Source organism: Psittacula echo (genome assembly GCF_963264785.1).
Source record: "Psittacula echo genome assembly, chromosome: 2".
NCBI lineage: Eukaryota > Metazoa > Chordata > Aves > Psittaciformes > Psittacidae > Psittacula > Psittacula echo.
In genome coordinates, this window is record NC_137737.1 from 143,034,887 (window position 1) to 143,058,725 (window position 23,839).

At 42.1% G+C, this 23,839-nt stretch overlaps 1 protein-coding gene across 1 annotated transcript; it reads right to left on the reverse strand.

The window, feature by feature from the left end:
* Positions 1 to 329: 329 nt before the first annotated feature.
* Positions 330 to 9,904, reverse strand: KCNV1 (potassium voltage-gated channel modifier subfamily V member 1; the record flags this gene model as incomplete). The annotated part of the gene is made up of 3 exons (XM_080610700.1): positions 330 to 841; positions 6,348 to 6,874; positions 9,423 to 9,904. 3 exons carry the CDS (start codon positions 9,902 to 9,904, stop codon positions 330 to 332), a joined length of 1,521 nt encoding a protein of 506 aa, XP_080466826.1.
* Between the last annotated feature and the right edge of the window lie 13,935 nt (positions 9,905 to 23,839).

Sequence of the window (23,839 nt, forward strand, 5' to 3'; positions counted from 1 at the left end):
AAATTTTCACTATGACTTTATTACTTATACATTACCAAGGACATCAGATTCATAGACAAGTGTTTGTATCACTGTTTTACATGATGGGCCCATTATTTCCCATCTCACCCACCATTATTCAGTTCTGGAAGTAGGTTTCAGGGCTCCTTGAGAGACTCCATATTATGAGGTCTGCCTTTTGTATACAATAGTTATCACAGTCTGTCCAAGCAAGCAGAACTCCAGCTGGAAAATCAAATACACTATGTGGTGAATAATAGAAAAAGAGATGCTTCATACTACACTTTTGAAGTAGTTTATTTGCTATATAAGGCTAAATAACTTAAAAGTCAAAACCAAAAATCATCTGCTCCACTGCTCCTTGTACTTGCTCTCTCTCTGCTTTTTAATCGCAACATGTCCATGACACTGCGTGCATAAACGTCTCGCAAATTAACATTGATGTTTGAATCGCTGGATGAGTTCTTCATGAGTTTCTTTAAAGCTTCACGCTGCCTAAGAGCGGCTTCTTTTATCTTCAGTGTAAAGTAACAGGCAGAAAAACGGTCATTTATTATAGCTATTGGCAAAGCCAAAACCAGTATTCCTGACAGAATACATATAAAGGCTACTACCTTACCAATGGTAGTGTCTGGTCTAACGTCACCATAACCAACAGTTGTCATGGAAGTTGTTGCCCACCACCAAGCACCAGGTACGCTTGTGAAAGTTGTGCCTGGCACTCCTTGCTCAACGAAGTATTCCACAGTAGAAAATATAGAGATTCCGACAGAGAGGAAAAGCAGAAGAAGGCCGACCTCCTCATAGCACTGTGCAATAGTCATCCCAAGAGACCGCAAGCCTGAAAGACAAGAAATGCTGTCAGAAGGTTGATTCATGTAGTTGTCATCATAACTTCGCAAAACATCTCTTATTTAAAAGATGCCTTATGTTTTTCTTTGACTGTGAATGTGATTTAAGAAAAAGGTGTGCTGCTCTCAATGCTACTGGGAAAATGTGAAAGAACTAGATTAAAATGATTGAACCACTGACATCATCTGTGTTTCCTCAATACAGAGCATAAAAATTCTTCTAATTGCTTACTGTTTGTACAACATACACATATAATTTAGGAAAACTAACCAATATTTAGTAATTGGGTATAACAGAAGAATCTATCATAGTTTTTAATAAGTTATCTAAATAACCATTTAAAAACAGAGTAAAAACACCTGCTCCCTTGAATGTGCCAAGCTCTTGTTTTCCAGCCATTATCGCATTTTTCTCTTGGACGAAGCAACCTTCAGTTAGCCAATTCATTTTTCCAGGTCAGTGCTTACAGCCTACCTCAGTAACTTTTTCTCTGCTAAGAACTATTCTTAATCCTCATATAGTTCTCACAACCTCTCCTCAACATCTCTTCTGCCCCAAAATCCTATCAATATCTGTAGACATCAAAGCAGAATTACAGCAGCAGCTGCGCTTGTGCCAAAACCAGACAGCAAACCCTCTCAATGAAAACATGATATTCTGTTAATTCACTGATATAGTGCATCAGTCCTATTGCCTGTGGGTTGCCAAGGGAGCTCATGGGCAGCTAACTACTCTACATAGCCCCCCACATTCCTTCTGGAACTGCTGCTTCAAGACTAGACTGCCTGACAAAGCAAGCAGGAAAGTAAATACAATAACAGTGCAATGGATAAATGTTGCACACATAAACAAAGAAAGATAACAGGGTACCAATTCAGCTGAGACACATGGGAAACTGAAATTATCTTCTGAATCACAAGTGACTTTGTATTGGTTTTTAACACTGTGTAAAATGTGTTATGTTTTCTTTAATAAATGAGAAAAACCACAATGTTTATTAATTATCCTTCACGGGGTACACTTCTAACTAAACTAGCATTTGCAAAATAGCTTACTGGAACTCTGCCTCTGCTTGCAGACTTCATATCATGAGTGCAATAAGCAATTCGATTTGCTTTTTGTTCCTAATCTCAATCTACAAGATGTTAAGAATTTCATCTTGCTTTTGGATTTCTTCTCTCCTACAGGTCTAAAGGGCTTTAAAGGCTTTTTTTTTTTTTTTTTGTATGTACAGCGAACAATGGAAGTACAACACAGAATCTGTAGGATTTTCCCTTTTTTAATACTCTACCAACTCCAGTTAAAGACTTTCCCATATCCAGGTTTTACATGACTATAACTATGATCTGTTGGTTAGAATGTTTATTATAATGATATAGTTTAAATCTGCAATGGGAATAAAACATATCAGTGTATTTTTTTCTCTGTTAATATGACTGCCTCCACATTTTGGATATGCACGTGGTGGGATATCAGCGGTGCAAAAGCTTTGTGAGACAATTGCAAGGATCCAGATCAAACTCTCATCTTCCAAGGAAGTTATTACCATCCATTGCCCTGTAAAACTTCCTTCTGAACAGGGTAGAAGAGTAAGTCCTTTCAGATGATTTAGAAAGAAGATACTCTAAATTACTTGTGTAGCACTTCTTTTCAAAGAATAACTGACTACTATAAAAGACAGGGTTTGCCCTTTATGCTGAATCCTGAGAATTCTATAGCTAAAGAACTTGCAAAAAGCAGGCTAAAGTAAGGAGGAACTTGGAAATGACTGCAAACTCCTTGTATCACATTGACAAAATCTTCAGTAAAAGAATTTTCCTATATTAATTATTCTGACTGTTCAGGAGTCTGATCTGTTTTTTTTTTTTAATTATTCTTAGTACTATTATCCTCATCTAAAACAAAAATACATCTCTTCATGTCTTCAGATGAAGTCAGAAGACATTTTTAGACAAACCTATGAATCAGACAAGTTATCGGACTCCACAGCTCATTCTAAATGAGAATCAGTTGATGTATTCAAACAAATAATATATTCTGCTATATCATTTTGTAAGTTTTTAGAATGTATCTGAGCCCTAGCCCACAGCCAAACTAGGGCTGTTCTAGCACAGACACCAAAGCAAGCCTTATTACTTCTGTTTACACACAGCGTTTATATCATCCTAAATCTTAGGCACTAAAAACGTTGAAGTTTCAATTTTTCATGTCTCCGGAGACGTCTCATCCTGACATACACGACAGCCTTCTCTCAAACATGTGCCCACTGCCATCACAAGATGCTCAAACCCTGCTTCTCAAGGAGTCAATCTGTAAGTGCTTCCCAGAGGAAGCAAGGCTTCGTGTAAAACATAGCCCCAGGAGAAAGGTAACACCTGAGGACCATCAGAGAATGGGAGAAATACAGGTTCAGTTCTCATCTATTCTTGGAGCAACTCAAATCCACATTTTTGATAGCTCAGAAGAGTGGTTTCACCCTCTAGCTATACATTTTCTGGATATTGGTAGTACTGATTTCTCGGTTGTTCTTTGATGAAGTATAGCACTTTGCATAAATAATTACATACACCAAACTAGCCCAGGTGTTTCTAGGCATCATATCCCTGCTATTAGCTGGGTTCAGCTTTCAAAGGGGTAGAAATGATTCTTTCATTTCTTTTTCTGTCCTCCCCCACAAAAAGGGTTAAGTTCCCATTTCTTTGAAGTGAAGGAAAGAACTGGTATGTTTTTTCCTAACTCCTTTCTGCCCTGACAGCTAGGTTGCTGCTGTGATCCCAGCTTTGTGTGGGTCTGCAGAGATGTTCTCCTTGTGATTGTGAACACCCCTATTTGATGAAAGTGGAGCTGCTGTCTGCAGGCATGAATTTTCTCATCTCTTCTGATCTTGCACTCCTCTTGCCAGGAGCAGTGCATGAAGCTTTGTCTGGCGTGAGAGTGCAGAAACCACACAGAACCATTGCTGGGAGGTAGCTTTGAACTGGCAGATCCAAGCCAAGAGAGTGGAAGAGTTGCAAGAGCCACTCTGAACACTGAGGTTTATGAGGACTGCCTAGGTACGTGCAAGGAGGATGGTCTCTGTATATGGTAGTTATGGGGTTCATTGTGTATTAGCAGGTGTGGTTAAGGATGTATTTAGAACCATGTTAACAAAACTCTCTTTTGCAATGTACCTCTAGTAGTCAGAAACAGGGCTTCAGATCTGAGAGTCTATTTTGCTATTTTGATTTATTAGGGCCGTGTTTCATCTTCGTAACAGCATCCTCTCTGACAGGAGATTGAAACAGTGACTTTCTACATTTCAATTATACAGATCTGATTTGGTGTTCTGGGCCCAAGTGGGCAGCCACTGAACTACCAAAGAAGCAAGCACAGTGACAGTAAAACAGCTCTGGATGGTTTAAATAGGTATGTAGGAAGCTCCTTGTATGTTGAAACTGGCACTTTGGTTCTAGTAGAAAGATGATAGCTCACTTCCACATTAGGAGACTAGATTTTTATATAATTCATTAACATGTACCTAATCTGGAATGAACTTAACATTAATGGCAGTCAATATTGTGATATAAATGTGGTAATATTTTAATGACTTTAAGAATAAATAGACACAAAAGTTTAGACTATCCCTGAAAGTTAATCTACTTGAAGTTAACAGTTGTTATACAAACATCTGAAAGATCTGTTTTCAAATTGATAGGAAGAGTCATAGTACTGAGTTTCATACATTCATTCTGTAACAGTAAAATCCAATAAACTGGAAACCTTGTAACATACTTTTGGATCACTTTTTTGTAATTCAGCACAAAACTGCCTTGATGAGTTCAAATCTTTTTCTTATTTTCAAAACACAATTAGATGAATGCATTCACATTGCAGCTACCAACAAAAGTGTGTAGCAGCCTTTCTTGAAAAAAAAACAACAACAACAAAAACCCCAAACATCACCAGGCTCTGCAAATATTATAATAAAGCAAAACAAACTCATTGACAGACTGAACCATTACAAGCTACCTTTCAACCACTTTCTAAGAGACAGTTATGCATCAGTATAGGCCTAATCTAGGGTAGGCAAGCAACATTAAGATACTTCCCAAACCACTATGATTATGTTCAGCAGCATTGAAGCTACTTGCTGCCACTGGTAGGCAGGTTCACTGCCCTTCAGTGGAACAAAACTAGAGACACATTCTGCTGCTGCAAGCACACTGTAATGACTTCCAAATTAGGGCCAGTTCACAAAGAAGGTGGAGATGCATCTCCAAAAAATGGAGAGGCATCAACCCATTCCTGCTTCATGGCAGGATATCCTGAAAGGGTATATCAATTGCCATGTAAGAATGATCATCTCCATCTTGAGAACAGGCTAATGTTGCAGGACAGAGACAATGGTTTACTATTAGGATCCGATTTGTCAAAGCTCCAAATGTTGGCTGAACATTTCTCCTGTCAAATTCAGCACCATGTTCAGCACTGATTTAAGTGGGAACATAATTAAATAATTTGAAAATGCCAAGCACTGGACAACACCATGGCATGGAGAGGGTGTGGTGGGAATACAGCTTTTATTCTTTCATACAGCAGGCATGCACATGCCATGAAGTTGTAATAAAGATGGGGGAAACACAAGGGGAAATGCAACACCTTCCAATCATTTCCAGCTTCCTCTGATAAATTCCCACTAGAAAACATGACCTTTCATGCTTTCCTTTCACCACTCGAAAGAGTGTACAAAGACGTGAGAGTTCTCAGAAATGCACTTCATCTTCTACCCTATCCCTCCTTGCTGTTCATCCATCTGTCTACTGACCAGTCAGGAGTGCTTGGACATGACAGGCCTCACACCAGTGAGTGAACACAGACTGAATATGACACTGCTGCTCCGTGCTGCACCTACGTCCGACTCAGCAAGCAGCTCCCAGCTGTGCTCCACATGCCACAGAGATACCAGTGTGTTAAATGGGCCCAGAGAGCCCCTGAAGCCACTGTCTGGTAAGATTCAGTTTAAACAGTTTTCTTGAAGTATTCTTTACCATGGTTGTTTTCAGGATCTATGATGTAGACAAAATCATAATATATTTCTTGTGATAGGTAATTATAAACTGTCATTAGTGGGCCTCTGATAATATAAAAATGTGGCCCAATGATCTGCTTCTTTCCTTGCTTTGCCCCTAATAAAATCAACTCAAACACATGCTTGTAAATTTATGACCTTGTGAATGACTGGTGGATGATTTACAGCATGCAACTTTGGGGCCCCTTTTTGTAAATGTTCTATGCAAACAATATACACTGGCTCTACAAAGAGCTAAAATTTATTGGAGAAGGCCAAGGCCACTCGATTATCAGTGTCCAAAAGTAAGTTTTTCACAAGCCACTACTGCTAACAGATTGGGTAAAAAAAGGTTAGGTAGAAAAGCACACAGGATGGAGAACCATGCCCAGGAATAACTGTTGCAGGGAGCAAAACCGAATAGTACCACTGCCACAGCTGAAAGTACCTGTTGAATGTCTTCCCAGCTTCAACATCCGCAGGGCTCTGAGCAGCCTCAGCACTTGCACAATACGCCCCACGTTCTCCAGTTCTTGTGAGCTCTCCCCCCCACACAGGCTCTCCACCAGCAGGGTGATGTAGAAAGGTAAAATAGCAAGGAGGTCTATGATGTTTGCCACACTCCTTAGGAAGCGACACCGATCCCGTGTACATAGGAACCTCAGAACAAACTCCACTGTGAACCATGAAATGCACAGGTACTCTAGGGCATCCAGGAGCGGTGGTGCCAGCCAGCTCAGCTCTACTGAAATCAAAGCCATGTTGGCAATGGACACAACAACAAAAGCCATGGACAGAGTGCCGAAAGTCCTGGCTGCTGCAGAGGAGCCAGGCTTTTCCAAAACTTCCCAAAGTTTCTGTCTAACACTGGGACAGAGACTACCAGAAAAGTCCTCTTCTTCATCTTGGGCATCCAGTTCTTCTGCATCTTTCTTGATGTCTAAGGCTTCACTCAGCTCCTTCCTCCTGAAGTACCTGCCCAGGACCCCCCCCAGAGAGATGTTTAATACTATTTAGTATGCAGATATTTTCCTTATCCTCTACCATGCAAGGCAAAAGAATACATGTTAAAGTTTACCTTATGTCAGCTCAGAAAACCCTCATATCAAGCATATGATTGAAGATACTGAGACCCTGCAGCATGTTCCCACTGTCCTCATATTCTATTCTCCCGTTTCGCGTCAGTGACAGTCTGTACGCACAGAGTAATTTTATTCCGATAGCATGTCATTTATATGGATCATGTTGACTATAGTAGGACCTGCTGCACAACTAACATGCATTCTTGCAAGCAATCCTGGCACAACCAGACCCTCTGTTTCTAAATTGTTCTCAACTTCACAGAATCATAGAATAGTTAGGGTTGGAAAGGACTTTAAGATAATCAAGTTCCAACCCCCCTGCCATGGGCAGGGACACCCCACAATAAACCATGTCACCCAAGGCCTCATCCAACCTGGCCTTGAACACTGCCAGGGATGGAGCATTCACAACATCCCTGGGCAACCTATTCCAGTGACCCACCACCCTCTCAGTAAAGAACTTCTTCCTTAGATCTAACCTAAACTTCCCCTGTTTAAGTTTGAACCTGTTACCCCTTGTCCTGTCACTACGGTCCCTAAGGAAGAGTCCATCCCCAGCATCCTCATAGGCCCCCTTCAGATACTGGAAGTTTGCTATGAGGTCTCCATGCAGCCTTCTCTTCTCCAGGCTGAACAGCCCCAACTTTCTCAGCCTCTCTTCATACGGGAGGTGCTCCACTCCCCTGATCATCCCCGTGGCCCTCCTCTGGACTTGTTCCAACAGTTCCATGTCCTTTTTATGTTGAGGACACCAGAACTGTACACAATACTCCAAGTGAGGTCTCACGAGAGCAGAGTAGAGGGGCAGGATCACCTCCTTCGACCTGCTGGTCACGCTCCTTTTGATGCAGCCCAGGATAGGGTTGGCTTTCTGGGCTGCGAGCGCACACTGAAGCCGGCTCATGTTCATTTTCTCATCGACCAACACCCCCAAGTCCTTCTCCGCAGGGCTGATCTGAATCTCTTCTCTGCCCAACCTGTAGCTGTGCCTGGGATTGCTCTGACCCAGGTGTAATTTTATTAACTATATCCCATTTGTATTACATTTGTGTGCATTTGCAATACCAAGAGGAAAGGCATCATAAAAGCCATGCAGTTCATGGATGAAGTTCTGATCAAACAAAGATGGCAAGCTTGCTTTCTTTCTTTAAATATATGGGTCCTCACACAATCAAGTACGCAAGCATCTGTGCTGAGTAAAACTTGCAGATTGTAAATGCATAGTTGAGTGTTTTGTTAGAGCAATAGTATATTTACAGAACAATTTCCTGAAACAAAATCCATTCCCAAAGCACACTAAAAAAAATCCTTTTCTTTCATATCTGTATTTCTTGACTGCCGCAAATCTCGAGCCTTAGAAAAAGGGGCTAATGCAATTTTGCTTTTGTTTGATATACAGTTACTCCTGCATATGCCGAAGAGGTCTGTAGCTCCTTTTACCACCAAAGAAGTGAGAGCTTTCAGTTACATCTACCAGGGAAGGAAGAAAGGGATGAAAACTAGGACCCAACTTTTTCAGCCACAGAACTGGACCATGCTAGAGTAAGGTAACTGCAGTATCCTTTTGGGGTGGGGCTGCTTTTTGGTTTCTTTCTAATAATTTTGGCATAACCCCTTTAGATAAATAGCAGTTACACTCTTTAGATAATTCATTTCTTCAATACTAATCACAAACAAACCAGTAACACTAAAAATGGTGGGAAAAAATAAATTAACCACAAATGGAATGAACAGAAATGTCCTGGGGGTTGCTCAGTGGAAACCCACCTCTCTTCTAATCTGCTTGTTACAATTTGTCTCCAGTGAGCCATGTTCCGGGTGCTGCTGCCCCCTCCCTGTAAGCTGCTACATCCATGTGCAATGCTTCCCATCATGGCTCCTCCTGGAGCCTTGCCACCCACACTCAGCCTGCGAGGTGACCACCCCCCTCCTGCCTCTCCAGCTTGGATCTGGAAATCCTCCAGAATGGAAACTGGGGTTGGGGAGGCTTCAAACCTACCCAGCACTGTGCCTGACTTCACATCCAACCCCTGTAACTACAGTAACGTCAAACTGGATGACTGAATGGACATCTCCCCTTTCACAACCCTTTTCATTGCTGGCATTGTCCTTTTCAAACATTTTGAGCTTCCAGGGCCAGTACAGGGCAACCCAGATCCAGCTCCCGTTAGGGCCTCACTATCTTTACCCCACTGCCAACCTGCCCCTCAGCAATGGTCAATGGGGACACCACCCAACACATCTGTTCCCATTTTTACACTCATCCACCTCTAGACCAGGATTCAGGGCTGAACTCCCCAGTTTTGAGTGCACTTTTCCCAATACTCTGCTACCTCACCTACCCTCACTGCTGGATCTCTCACCTGAGCATCCCTGCATGCAAGCCAATGCTGAGCTCACCCATCCCACAATCCAGCGCACCACATCTTCCCACAACTCACCGGTCTCTGCAGCAGGAATCAATGCTGAGCTCATCCAGACCCCAGTACTGTATCTCTTGCAGGAAGGAGAGTGCACAAAGCTGCTCCATCACATGCAGCCTCCCTGTCTGGTAGTAATTCAGAATGTAATGAAATGCCTGTGAGCTCCGGTCAAAGAAATACTCATTCTCCACAAGGTTGGCATCATCACAGAGCTCAAGGAGGGCAGAGGCCACATCCCGGGCAGCAGAGACCACTACGGCCAGTTTGCCAAGACGGGTGTCAGGGTAGCAAGACAAAGTTTGCTGGGACATCACAAAGCGGCTGCCTCCCACATTGATAGTAAAGCAGTCCAAAGAGGGGATGACCTTCTGGAGCAGGGGCCCCTGCTCTTCCTCACTGTTGAAAACACTGGAGTCCAGGGAACCCAGGGATGTGCTACTCCCCGGTTCCTCCAGGGATGCTTGGGAAGAAAGAGACATGCAGCAGGGAGGCGACTTCATCCTGTAGCTGCCAGCAGCAGCCCACACTCTCCTGGATCGAAAACACAACAAAGCTGCACAGGAGACTGCCCTGGGGGGTGTGGGGCTGGGCTAGAAACGCATGACTTCTCTTTGGCTACCGTCCCAGGGACACCTCACCGTGCCCTCTTCCTCCGAGCGACGCCTTCATCAGAGCGGAGGTCAGGCCGGGTGCTGAACAGCCCGGCGCTGCCTGCACCTGCGGGTACAGAGGGAACAAGAGGTACCGAAGCGGCCTCATCCCGCGCCGTCCGCCCCGGCAGCCGTCGGGCAGCGCCGGCACCACCTGCCCGCGACGGCCCCGCCGCTGCCGCGCCCGTCCCCAGCGCTGGGGAGGAACCAGGGCACCACAGCGCGGAGCACCGCACACGGGAACGCCGGCGTCAGCGGGGCCACCAGCCCCCCAGCAGCGGCCCCCTCTCGGCCAGGCCCCACAGCTCCGTTCACGGCTCCGGGGCACCCTTCTCCGCGCGCCCCGCGCCCGCAGCTGCGGCCGAAGTTGTGCCCCTCAGCACCCGCCGCGGCCGAGCGCCTGGGCGCGGTGCCCCCTCTCATCCAGGCCAGCCGCTCCCCGCCGCCTCCCCGCCTTACCTGCCCGCCGCTGCGCTGCACCTCCCGCAGCCGGGCGCCTGCCACCTCCGTCCCCCCGCAGGCAGTCCTTGCCCGCTCCCGGCTCCAAACTTCTGTGCAGCGCCGGCGCGCCTCCATGGCCGGTCATGTGCTGCGGGGGGCAGGCAGTTGCGGGGCGGGGCGGGCCACCGCCTTCCCGCCGCGGGGTCCAGCGCACCCGCTCGGGCGCCGCTGGACCCCTGCGCGCAGAACGCAGCCGGGAGCACGGGCACGGAGCGGGGGCTTCCTCCTGGGACAAACCAAATCCAAAGCAAACTTCGCCGCGCGAGTTCACAGGCGGCTCTGAAGCCGCCCCCCTTTAATATACGTAAAACCAAACACGTTTCTAAATAGGTAATGAACCCCCGCGCACGGAACTCCCACGACCACAAGTCTGAAGTCACTCAAGTAAAACAGTCATTGTAAAGGCCAGTCGACGTACGTGAGAGGGCCTGTTTTAAACTTAGCTGCAGACAACTTGCTGTTCAAAACACTCCGGAATATCTCTGGCACTGTCCTGTGCTGACTTCGTAGCTCCACAGTGCGAGAGTTAGGTTCACACTCCTTACTACATTTCCTCTTCTATGAAACAGTTATTTCTGACAAACTTAAAGTGTTCTTTACTGTGAGGGTGTTGAGGCACTGAACAGGCTGCCAAAGGAAATTGTGAATGCTCCATCCCTGGCAGTGTTCAAGACCAGGTTTGACTGGGCTTTGAGCAACCTGATCTAGTGGAAGGTGTACCTGCCCGTGGCAGGAGGGCTGGAACTAGACAATATTAAGGTTCTTTCCAACCCAAACCATTCTGCAATTCTATGATTCTACTTGCTTTTGCAAATTTGCATTTTCTGCCACCTCTTACTCCTCACCAGCGTGGGTGACTGCTGCGCTGCAGTAGTGCCTGACAGGAGGGGAAGTCCTGTAACATGTAAAATGTGGCTCTGTGTGTCATGCCACCAGTTTTTTATCTGCCATCACTTTTTGCATACATCTGTGTCTAACATTTATTACACAGAGGTCTCTCTTTTGGATACCAGTGATCTTCCATATTTTATGTGAAGATTAGCTGAACATTTACTGTATTGCAATGATGCAAGACCTGCAACACTCTCTGTACTGAGCACTTGCTGGTTTAGAAATCTGCTCTGGGTGATGCGTGGCAAAAGCATTCACAGATCAGAGAGAATCCAGAGGAGAACAGCAAGGGTGGGGTTTGGAACTTATGGTCCGAGAAGAAAAGATGGGGGGGATAGCTACAGTGGAGGGAAATGGGCATTGTAGCAGTCTTCAGATATGTCAAAGGCTGCTCTCAAAGATGAAGGATGTACTCTGTCCTCCTTGGCCACGTTGGAGAGGTTTAGAGACATAATGGGGTTGAATGACAGAAAGGACATTTAGAGTAGCCATTAGGAAGGATCTAGTGAAGCCATGGAGGAGGAGGTCATCTAGGACATTGGCCTGTCATTGGTCATGAAAGAACTGACGGGACAGGATCTGTCAGGAATAACAGGAGTGTCCCTTTCCTGAGGCAGGCTGGAAGGGTTAGATGACCTCCTGAGACCCCTTCCAGCTCTATAATTATGCATTTCAGGTATGTCATAAAGAAAAATAATTACTTATTGGCACTGACATTCTACTTCTGTTTAAAAAAATCAAATTAAATTCAAGTGAATAAACACAAAAATGTGAATTCATTTTCCATCAAAACTATCAGCAGCTGCTGTTATGCAGGCAGCTTTCGGGTATAGCCCATTTTAAGTCCAGGATTGCCATTCAGGAATGCAGTCCCTTTGATGGATAGCACTTAAGCCAGCACTTAATTAAAAGTAATAATTAAAAAAATTATTAAGACTATCAGTAAGACCAATTCATTAAGGCCATCAATGAGAAGTAAGTACCTCAAAGCAGCAAGATGCCTTACTGAGTGTGATAGACCCATAACTGTTCGGTTATTAAACTACTCACTCAGCCTCTTTTCAGGCTCCTCTTTTCTGTAGCCATTCCTTCCATCAGCCAGAAGGACTTTTTCAGGCATATTTTCTCCATTAGAAGGGAGATCAGACACTCCCTTTCCCTCCCCGTGATTCAAGGGGTGGTACCCTGTTAGTCCAGATCATAGAATCATAGAATCATAGAATCATAGAATGGTTAGGGTTGGAAAGGACCGTAAGATCATCTAGTTCCAAACCCCATGCCATAGGCAGGGACACCTCACAATAGACTATGTTGCCCAAGGCCCTGTGTTTCTAAGAACCTGACTAAAAGTTTTGATTTTGCCTAGTCAAAATGAGGATCTAATTCACAGCATCATTAGAACTGTAAATAATTTGTTCTTAAAATACTCCAATGTATAATTTTCAGCATGTCTAAGGCTTTGAGAGACAATGTTCAGTTCTCTGTTTACCTGTGTCCTTTTTTATGAAATAATGACTGTATATGGGTATATTTGCGTCACTTCAAATTTTATTTTTTTTTTTTTTTTTTGGTCTGATTATCAACTATTCAAACTAGAGTGTTTTCTTCAAAGTGCTGGGGGAAAGCCAGGAGTTAAGGTTATTCTTCCTCATATTTTTGTGAACTTAATATGCATTCTTCAAGCTCACCTCTCACTGCAGGAATGCAACTTCAACAACAAACTTGCACAGTATCTGTACTGTCCATAATATCAACTCACATCACCACAATTAGGAGATCTGCACATGATACAGTATCTTACTTCTGACTTCTGACTTTATGATAGTTGTAAGTTTAGATTGTCATTAAGAAAAAAAATTAGAAAATTTCAGAAAAAATATATTCAAATGTACCCATAAAATAAAGATGGAACATTTGAAGGAAATGAGAAAAATGTTTTATGAGTAGAAAGGCTCAAAAATGGAGGATTTATTTTTCTGCCACTAGAGACACAAGAAGCAGGGACTACTGGTGCATTGTTCCTTTTCTGGGGAACCCTTAAAGGATCGTTCGTCTGTTCATTGTTTCTGCTCATTTGTACATGAGGAACCAAAGCAACAGCTTTCATGATTTTATCATTCTCTTGGCAAACCCACTCTGTATTCTTACACCACTGGAGTAGAGGTAAAAACTAATATAACAGTACAAAGACAGTCATTTAGTCTTACTCACTTTGCCAGTGAAGTACAGCTGCTGCAGTGAACCACGGACATTTCCAAGACAGTTTGGCTCATGGAATTTCTAATGTTGGATAGAACCATGCTTGCGTGGTTCAGAGATGTGGTTCAGACCAAAGGGGTTGTACAGTACTGCTTTCTTATGTCCGGAGTATCTGTAACAACTGAATGATAATGACTTCTGACTGAATTACTGTCTTTGTCAGTGTCCCACCTCATATCTCCCTGGTATGATAACACTGACTGAAAAAACAGATTTCATTATTTCGAAAAGTTTTTGCTGGAATGCTGAAATATGAGTTGCAACCCAGTATGTCTGTTGTGGGAGTTGAAAAATTTGCTTCAGCAGAAAGCCAGCTGTTACAAAAATCTCTTTTATAATATATTTTCCTGATCTTCGGTACCCGTCATGTTGAAAACTATGATTTTATGGCAACTGTGTAGTCACTTTTTCCAGCTGGAATACTATGATATACAGGAAAAAGCCAGGATGCGCAGGTCCCAACATTTGACCTTATCTTTTCAAGTAGTCTTGACTCTCTTCTCACAGCAGTACTGCTTCGCAATCAACTGATTTTAAGTTATTGAGATTTATGACACATTATATTTCCAAATTTTTGAAGTGCTTTGATTTCATGTATTACTCTGTATTTGGAATGTAAAATTGGACATTATGAGGTAGAATAGAGGGGAAAAGTTAGGAAAAAATTTATGTTATGTAGGACATATCTAGGGGGAACTTTCCCCAGGAGCATGTTCATGGTTTCCAGCAGCACAGGGACTTGATGAGTGTGGAGTCTTAAGATATTTAATATTTCATGATGCTGCAAATGCATTTTTGAGCTCATTTCTCCTTCAGTGTCGATAGCACATTGTGCAAGGTTCTCCACAATTTAACTGTGCAAAGGGTGAAAGATATCATGCAGTTCTGCCAAGCCTTCCTTTGTTCTGGCACTATGACTGCTGAATAATGGGGTCCTGTTCATGCTGCCAGCACCATTCGTGATTTTAGTGACATCTGCCATACAGTGGTTTCTACTAAGTAGTCAGTTTTAATTATGTATTTTAAAGTTTTTTACATGGATCCAAGCTTTGTGAGTAATACTCACTTCAAGGGTTAAAACTAATGGATGTTGGCAATTTAGTATTTGTCTGTCACAAATCTTGGACAAGGTGCAAGCCATTGAGCCCTGAGCTCCACTGTGTTCAACGCTAGATATAATCTGCATCATAAACTCAATTCCCTTGACACAGATCAGGAATCACTTCCTTCAAATGACAGTGGTACTGGCTAGATCCTCTGCTGAATCTTCCCCTTGGTTATTGTGAAGCAGTGCTCTTTGGGAGCAGTTGTGGTTCCTCTACAGTCTAGTTATCTGAAGCCTTCTGTCCTTCTTTCATATAGTCTGGCAGCTGCCGTAACCTCACTCTTGCAATAACAGGTGAGTAAAGATGAAACCTAGAAATTCTCTAGACAACTCTCTGCTGTTTCCTTTGGCAAGTGAAATAAGAGCTTATTAGAACAGCTTTATCCCCTCCAGGGATATTCTGCTTTTCTTGTGGAAATGGTCCAGCCAAAACCAGCCAGATCTCACTGTCTTTAAGCTATCTGTATAGAACAGACAGATCAGAAGAAGACACTCAGTTTTGTCTGCATTGTGTGAAAACAGTTTGAGAGAGTATGGAATCAGGGCTATGTTAAGAAAGCTGTTTTCAGTATCTTTGAACACTACCCACTTGCAGACCCTATTTATTTTCTTGCCTTTTACAATGTGGTAGGAAGTAAAAAAAGAGTAGCTGGGGAGGTAGTTCTGTAGAGCAACTTACACATATGAGCAGTTTTATTTTCAAAGTAAGGGCTAACTTTACATCCACCAACTGCATAGGAAAGCAAGTTGCTGATATTTTCTGCAGAAATTGTAATAGAAATGGGCTTAATATATAAAGCTGATTTTAGTAAACAGTATTCCTAATGCTAGGATGAATGTTACTTTCATTTTTATTAGACTGGTGAAGGGGATTAATAAGAATTTTCAAATTTTAATTTTAGCTGCATTATGCCAAATGCCCCAAAGTCCTCAGAGATGAATAAAAGATATGCAATCAGAACTGATTGTCGACCTACCTAATGCATTTTTAGGAGGTATTACTCTGCTCTTCTATTACTGAACAGTTACAACCCAGCAATGCCAAGAAAGATTACATACAAATATCAAGAGGAAGAATACTTCTCTTTAAATAGGGCTATGTTTTTTTACTCTGAAGGAGAGCTCCAATGACTTAGTATCCAAAATAATGCCTTATTCAAGACAAATTCTAAAATAGATCAAAGAAAGTGAAGTCATTCAACACGTGGTGGTTTAAATCAGTCAAACTGAGATTTAAATCCATATCACCAGAGACAGAATCAAATTCTCTACAGCAAAACCATTTTTTTTTTTTTGAATGTTAAATGCATGCAGCAATCTATATACTATTTCTGCTGCTATTCCTGCCCAGGATTACTTATTTTATTCAGCAGTTAAGCTCACTGCTTGATCACACAACTAGCAAAGCTTTTGGTCTTTTTCTTAAGTAAACATAAATTGCTTCTCCTTCAGTTGAAATCTTATCATTTGGTCAATGGCAGTTCCCTTCTGCCAGCAATTCAAGTATACTTTGCAGCTTTTTTACCCATTTTTGTGTTCATCCTTCCATGTGGTCTGTTCCAATGATTACTTTTTACTGTTTGTGTTTCACAGAATCATTATGATTGGAAGGGACCTTGGAGATCATCTAATCCAACCGCTCTGCCAAGGCAGGGCTCCTTCACTTGTTTCTCCTGTGCTAATTTACCACACAAACTTTTGCTTTCCTTCAAGACTACTCGTACCTTATTTCTATAGCTGCATCTATAATGAGTTGCAAATGATTACTTTAGTGCAGTCTATGCTGCTGGTCTCTAATCAACAGTGGAAGAACCCAGATGGACCATCTTTTGGGTCCCTTGGGAATTTCAAACCAATGTCAGTTCTGACTGCTCTTCTCCAAGGACAGTTCCCAGGTAAAAACTGACAACATTAATGTTAACAACACCTCAACGCATTTTCTCAAGTTGTACCATTTGTTTATAAATTATAAAGAAAGTGTACTATGTCTGGCTGGGATGGAGTTAATTTTCTTCAAAGCATCCCATATGGTGCTGTATCTTAGTTTTGTGACCAAAATGGTTGTCCTGGGTTCAGCAGTAGCAGTCAGTTTTTCTCCTTCTTAGTAGCTGTTGCAGCACTGTGTTTTTGACTTTCGACCTGGGAATAATACTGATAAAGCTGATGTTTTGAGTTGCTAAGAAGGAGAAAAACTGACTGCTACTGCTGAACCCAGGACAATGGTGTTGGTGGTTTAGGGGATGTTTAGGTAATGCTGGACAGTACTTCTATGGCATCAACACCTTCTCTGTTTCTCATTCTGACTCGCAAGGAGTAGGCTGAGGGTGGGCAAGAGGCTGAAAGGGTCAGCTGATCTAAACTGATTTACTCCATACTGTATGATATTGTGCTCAGTGGTAAGACTGAAAGACTGAGGCGGAGGAAGTCCTTTGAAAGTAGCTGTTTCTCGGAGGCTGGCAGGGCATCTGTCTGCTGGTGAGAGATTGCCTTTGCATCACTTGGTTTTTGTTTGTTTGTTTTCTTTCCCCTTCCCTTATTAAATTGTCTTTATCTCAGCCCATAAGTTTTTCTTGCTTTTACCCTTCCTGTTCTCTTCCCCATCCCTCTGCGGGGGAATGAGCAAACACCTGGACGGGGGCTTAACTGCCAGTTGGGTGGTCTGCTGCTGCAACATTGTAATTGATTAGTAAAAAGCAAAATATGTGGAACATGTAAAATTCACTGTTTCCTTCAGAACATAAAAAACTTGTACAGCTGTTACTATTTTTTTACACAGCACTGACTTTGGGATGACTCTTCATTGTTCTCATGATGAGACAAAACGCTTCTGTAAGCTACATTTTATGAAAAGACCTCTGTATGCAGGTGAATTCAGAGACACTCTAAGCAGAAACATCTTGCAAAAGATTATGCATATTTTTAACTTCTTGAACTTTGTTATCTAACTTCAAGGTAATTCTTTACTTAGTTGAATAGCTGGGAAGGGAAGACGGAAGAGGGAATTGTTCAAGACAGAAAAATCACATAGTCGGGGACTTTGTCTTTTCTAAGGGTGTGAACAGGAAGGAGCCAGGCCCTTTTCAGAAAATCATAGAACCATAGAATCATACAGTGGTTTAGGCTGGAAGGAACCTTAAAGATCATCTAGTCTAACCCTCCTGCCCATATCTCAAAGTACTGTCCAACGTGATCTTGGAACACTTCTGGTGATGGGGCATCCACAGCTTCTCTGGACAGCCCTTATCCTCTCTAGTTTAAAATGTTTATCCCTTGTCCTATTTCTGCAGGCCTTGGTAAAAGTTCTCTTTCTTTCTTATAAGCCACATTTAAGTATTACAGGGTTGCAGTAAGGTGTTCTTGAAGCCTTTTCTTCTGCAGGCTAAACACCCCCAACTGTCTCAGCCTTTCTTCATAGGACAGGTGGTCCAGGCCTCTGATCTTTTTCATGGCCCTCCTCTGGACCTGCTAGAGCAGGTCCCCATCTGTGTTGGGCTGGGGGCCGCAGAGATGAAAGTAATACTCCAAGTGAAGTCTTATGGGAGTGAAATAGAGGAGGAGAATCATAGAATGGTTTGGGTTGTAAGAGACCTGTAAAGGTCATCTAGTACAACCCCCCTGCAATGAGCAGGGACATCTTCAACTAGATCAGGCTGCTCAGAATCACCTTCCTTGACCTGCTTGTCTTGATGCACCCTAGAATACAGTCAGCATTCTGGGCTGCAAGTGCACTTTTACCTAACTTTTCATTCACCAGTATTCTCAAGTCTTTCTCTGTAATGCTCCTTTCAATCCATTCATCCCCCAGTCTTCACTGCTACTGGGGAGTGCCCCAGCCCACGTGCAGGATCTTACACTTGGCCTTGTTGAACCTCATGAGGTTGACAAGGGCTTTCTCAAGTCTGTCCAGGTCCATCAGGATGGCATCCCATCCCCCAGGTTTGCCAACTCACTTGGCTTCATCTGCAAACTTGCTTAGGGTGACTTGATCCCACTGTCTATGTCATTATTAAAGATACTGAACAGTAACCATCCTAGTGGTGTCTGGTGACAGAACCAGGGGCAATGGGCACAAACTGAAACAATTCAGGAGGTTCTGTCTGAGCATCAGGAAACAATTTTTTACTGTAGCCCTGACTGAGCACTGGAATAAGTTGCCCAGGAAGGTTGTGGAGTCTCCCTTCTCAGAGACATTAAAAACCCATCTAGACACAGTCCTGGGCAACTAGTCCTCTTTGAGCGGGGAGGTTAGAGCAGATATCCTACAGAAGTCCCTTCCAATCTCAGCCTTTCTGTGTCTGATTTTGAGTACAGTAAATAAATAACAGATAGCAAAAATATTGTTAAAATATATTACAGTAACATAGTACAGCATACAATAGAAATGTTAATTTTTACATTAAATATGTGATTAACCCTTCACTTTTAAGCGAAGAATCTTTGAGGATCCTCAAAAGTGAAGGTTCTTTGATGAATTTCTATTATTAGTTATTTTCTCAATAGCACACCTTAGCAGAAATGGAAGACAATGCTCTTTTAAACTTTAAACCTCTCTCAGGCAATAATGTTCATACCCTTTGAAGAATTTGTGAATGTTCATTGTGTTATGCAACACATCATGACCTTCTGGTGGCATACTGGATAAAAAAATGATCCTTTTTTTTTTTTTTTGGTAAGATTTAATTTTGCCTTAATTTTTTCTGTTTATAAAAGGATAGAAAGTTGTCGTGGTTTAAGCCCAGGCCGTAAATTAGAACCACGCAGTTTCTACCTCCCCCCAGCCCCCCCCCCCCCCCCCCCCGAGGGGTGAGGAGGAGAATCGAAAGAATGTAACTCCCACAGGTTGAGATAAGAACAGTCCAGTAACTAAGGTATAACACAAATCACTACTGCTACCACTAATAGTAATAATGATAAGAGAAATAACAAGGGAAGAGAATACGATACCGCCCGCCGGAAAAGAGCCCGACAGAAAAGAGGACGTGCCCTTCCGGGTAGCTCCCAGTTACATCACCTGGCATGACGTGCTGTGGTATGGAATACCTCTTTGGCTAGTTTGGGTTAGGTGTCCTGTCCCTGCTTCCTCCCGGCTTCTCCTCCTCCCTGGCAGAGCATGAGACTCACAAAGTCCTTGGTCAGGGTAAACATTCTGACCAGTAACTGAAAACATCGGCTTTATCAGTATTACTCCCAGGCCGAAAGTCAAAACCACAGCACTGCACCAGCTACTAAGAAGGAGAAAAACTGACTGCTGCTGCTGAACCCAGGACAAAAGTATAACAGCCAACAGCAAGAATATCTTCTTTAAAAGTGATGTGGTCAATTCCAGCCTATTAAGAATATTACTTATACATATAAATCAGTAGCCATCTCTGAACAGTAGTTAGTATAAAAAATAATTAATTACTTTTTGTTAAGAATTTGTATAACACTGGCAAAGTATCAGCATTGCAGCTACCTCAGGAAACTTCAAAATATTGTCAGTCAGGAAACTTGTTTATTGTAATAACATGTACTTCTGCTCTAAAATAAAAAGATCCAGTCCATCTATACATGAACTTAACAATTTCATTTACATCACTGGGCAGGAATAATAGCTGAGCATTCAGTAACAAACAGGAGAACCAGAAGAGGCATGTCTTCATACAAAAAACCCCAGCATCATGGAAATAACTTTAGATGATTTTATGCAGTGCAAAAGAGAAACGTGTTCAGGCAGCTTGATCTCTGCTGCTATTCTTTGCTGACCTTAAGCAGGGTTTCTTTGCCCCACAATCCTGCAGTTTATGTTTTATGTACTGAATAATTTCCTTCAATAAATAATGAAAAAATCCTATACTTGGTGTAGTATTTAAGGTGTCCATTCACCATCTTTTTATTTTTTATTTAAATTTACAAATTGATTGGGGTATATTGGCTAGCCTCACATATAGCCTGTAGAAAGAACAATTAATTTTGTAAGAGGAATTGTGGTTCTTAAATGGCTATTACGTGTAAATTGACTTCCTGTGTATGTGACTGACTTAGTTTCATACTTGACATGCATAGGACGTGCATAGGACATGCACAGTTGACCAACTTTGCCTATAAAAAGCAGAGGTTTCTTTGCCCTGCCACTCACCTTTAGCCTCTTCAGCCAAAGAAAGGAAATAGGAGCTTCAAAGAAGCAATTCATTATTTGTTTTATACACCTCTGCTTTAGGAAGGGATGAATCACACCTTACAAAGGTCCCTGGTGGAAGGGAAGGCTAGACAATGGCTGTGGTAATTGCAGATGTCTATGGTTACCCAAATGGATATGACTCCAGATTATTTTACTTTTTTGTACTTTTTTATGTTTTTTAAAAACAAAATAGTTCTTTACTACTTAAATCAATGTAGTTTTTAGTTCTTGCTTACCAACACAATAATTTATTTCAAGTTTATCACACACTTATTATAATAATTATGAAAATACTTTGTATTTTATAAATTACATCATTTGTCCTGGATGCCACAAAATATTTTAGAAATTAAATATTAAATATTAATTCAATATTAATTAATAAATTAATAAATAATGAATAAATTAAATTAATTAACAGCAAATCACTATTAAATTGTTATTAAATATTAATTATAAAATTAATTATAAAATAAATATTAAATATTAAATATTAAAATAAGTAATCACAACATCACTGTGAAATAGGTAAGTACCATTATACATGGTGACAGTTAATTGCTGCCATGTGTAATTCAGCTGTACCAACCCAGCACACCTCCTGCTTCCAGGTGACTGAATATTTAGAGGGATCTGGGTCATATAGGACTGCTTGATAAAATACTGACCTTCTTGGAGGAGTCACTGCTTCTGGCTAATAAAAGAAAATGTGTGTTGTCTGACTTCTTGGCTCATGCACCAGAGTTTATTTGTACTGGGTTAGGTAACCCTGTCTTACGGAGAGCTTTGGGAATGCACTTCTGAGAAGACTTCTGTATAGAAACAGTTCTTGTTCCTCAATTTCAGTATGTCGGATTTGTATAAATAGTATCTCATTAACTAGCCATATCAAATTTTCCAAGGTTTTCAAAAAGATCAACAATGTGACCTGAATGCTCACTGGAACCGTTCCCTTGTTTCATACACTGTGACATACATACCTGACTGTGGGTGCAGGGACTAATGTTGTTTCATGACATTTATTTTGTAAAAGAATACTGGGTTCTAAATAATCTGGTCACATCTTATTATATCTGAGGAGTAATAAGCAATCGTGATAATTTCTGTTCAATAGATAGAACCCACGTTCTTTATTGTAGGCTTTACTGTGAAGAATAAATAATTTCACAGATGATTCCCACACAGCATTAGTAACTTGAATGCATGTAGCAAGAGGAAATAATGGCATGTAAGCAAATGTATGAAAGTAATCACCTCAAACTTCTATAAAGCTAGATATGTTAGTATTGATTGCTCTCAGATACAGTATTCCAATTACAGTTGCTTCAGTGTCAATATCTTTGGTGTTTACTTATTAAAACTCCAGCAGGCAATGTTTTTATAGATGTCAGTAGATGTATGTTTATGAGTATGAGCCTGTCAGGAAAAATCTGTTTAATGTCTCCAATTTTTGTAAATCTTTCACTGTTGTCTGACAGAATTTCCTAGGGATGGTGATGGGTGTGCTGGTTGATTTCACTTCTTTCTTCAGGTTGCATGAGACTTAGTATAGCTTTGATCAAACATATAATGTTTGCAAATAAGTGAGAAATCATAATCTATCAGACTCCAGGAAGTCTCCTTAGGTAGCAATAATAATGAATTCACAGATGACAGCCCTAAATGGCTAAAAACTCAGGGTTTGGGTTCAACAAACAGTTTACAAAGGGGTTTTGCAACACTGACTGATTCTTTGCCTGATTTTGACTTTTAGGGTTCTAAAGCCTGTGGAGTATTACAGGATCTTAGGGACAGAGGTGGAAGGAAATGCATTAATTTCACAGAAGGCTTATCTTGATCTGAAACTTGTTAGCCAGATTTTGTAGGTTTATAAAGCATTTAAAGTACATTTCTAAAATTTTGAGATCTCTGTCTGGCAATTTTATACATGAAGCGTGGTTAAATGTCCATTTAAGAAGTCAAGGAGTGATTTGCTTAGCTGTACAATGTGCTTCTGCTTCTTGGCCTTCGCTCTCGCCCTTGAGGAAGCGTGGACTTTTTTATACGTTTTTCATCATATCATAGAATCATAGAATCACAGAATAGTTAGGGTTGGAAAGGACCTTCAGAACATCAAGTTCCAACCCCCCTGCCATGGTCACGGACTCCTCCCACTAAACCATGCCACGCAAAGCCTCATCCAGCCCGGCCTTGAACACCGCCAAGGATGGAGCATTCACAGCCTCCCTGGGCAACCGATTCCAGTGCCTCACCACCCTAACAGTAAAGAATTTCTTCCTTATATCCAATCTAAACTTCCCCTGTTTAAGTTTGAACCCGTTACCCCTTGTCCTATCACTACAGTCCTTGATGAATAGTCCATCCCCAGCATCCTTATAGGCCCCCTTCAGATACTGGAAGTTTGCTATGAGGTCTCCACGCAGCCTTCTCTTCATCAGGCTGAACAGCCCCAACTTTCTCAGCCTCTCTTCATACGGGAGGTGCTCCAGTCCCCTCATCATCCTCGTGGCCCTCCTCTGGACTTGTTCCAACAGTTCCATGTCCTTTTTATGTTGAGGACACCAGAACTGTACACAATACTCCAAGTGAGGTCTCACGAGAGCAGAGTAGAGGGGCAGGATCACCTCCTTTGACCTGCTGGTCACGCTCCTTTTGATGCAGCCCAGCATACGGTTGGCTTTCTGGGCTGTGAGCACACACTGCTGGCTCACGTTCATTTTCTTATTGACCAACACCCCTAAGTCCTTCTTGGCAGGGCTGCTCTGAATGTCTTCTCTGCTCAACCTGTAGCTGTGCCTGGGATTGCTCCAACCCAGGTGTAGGACCTTGCACTTGGCATGGTTAAACTTCATAAGGTTGGCATCAACCG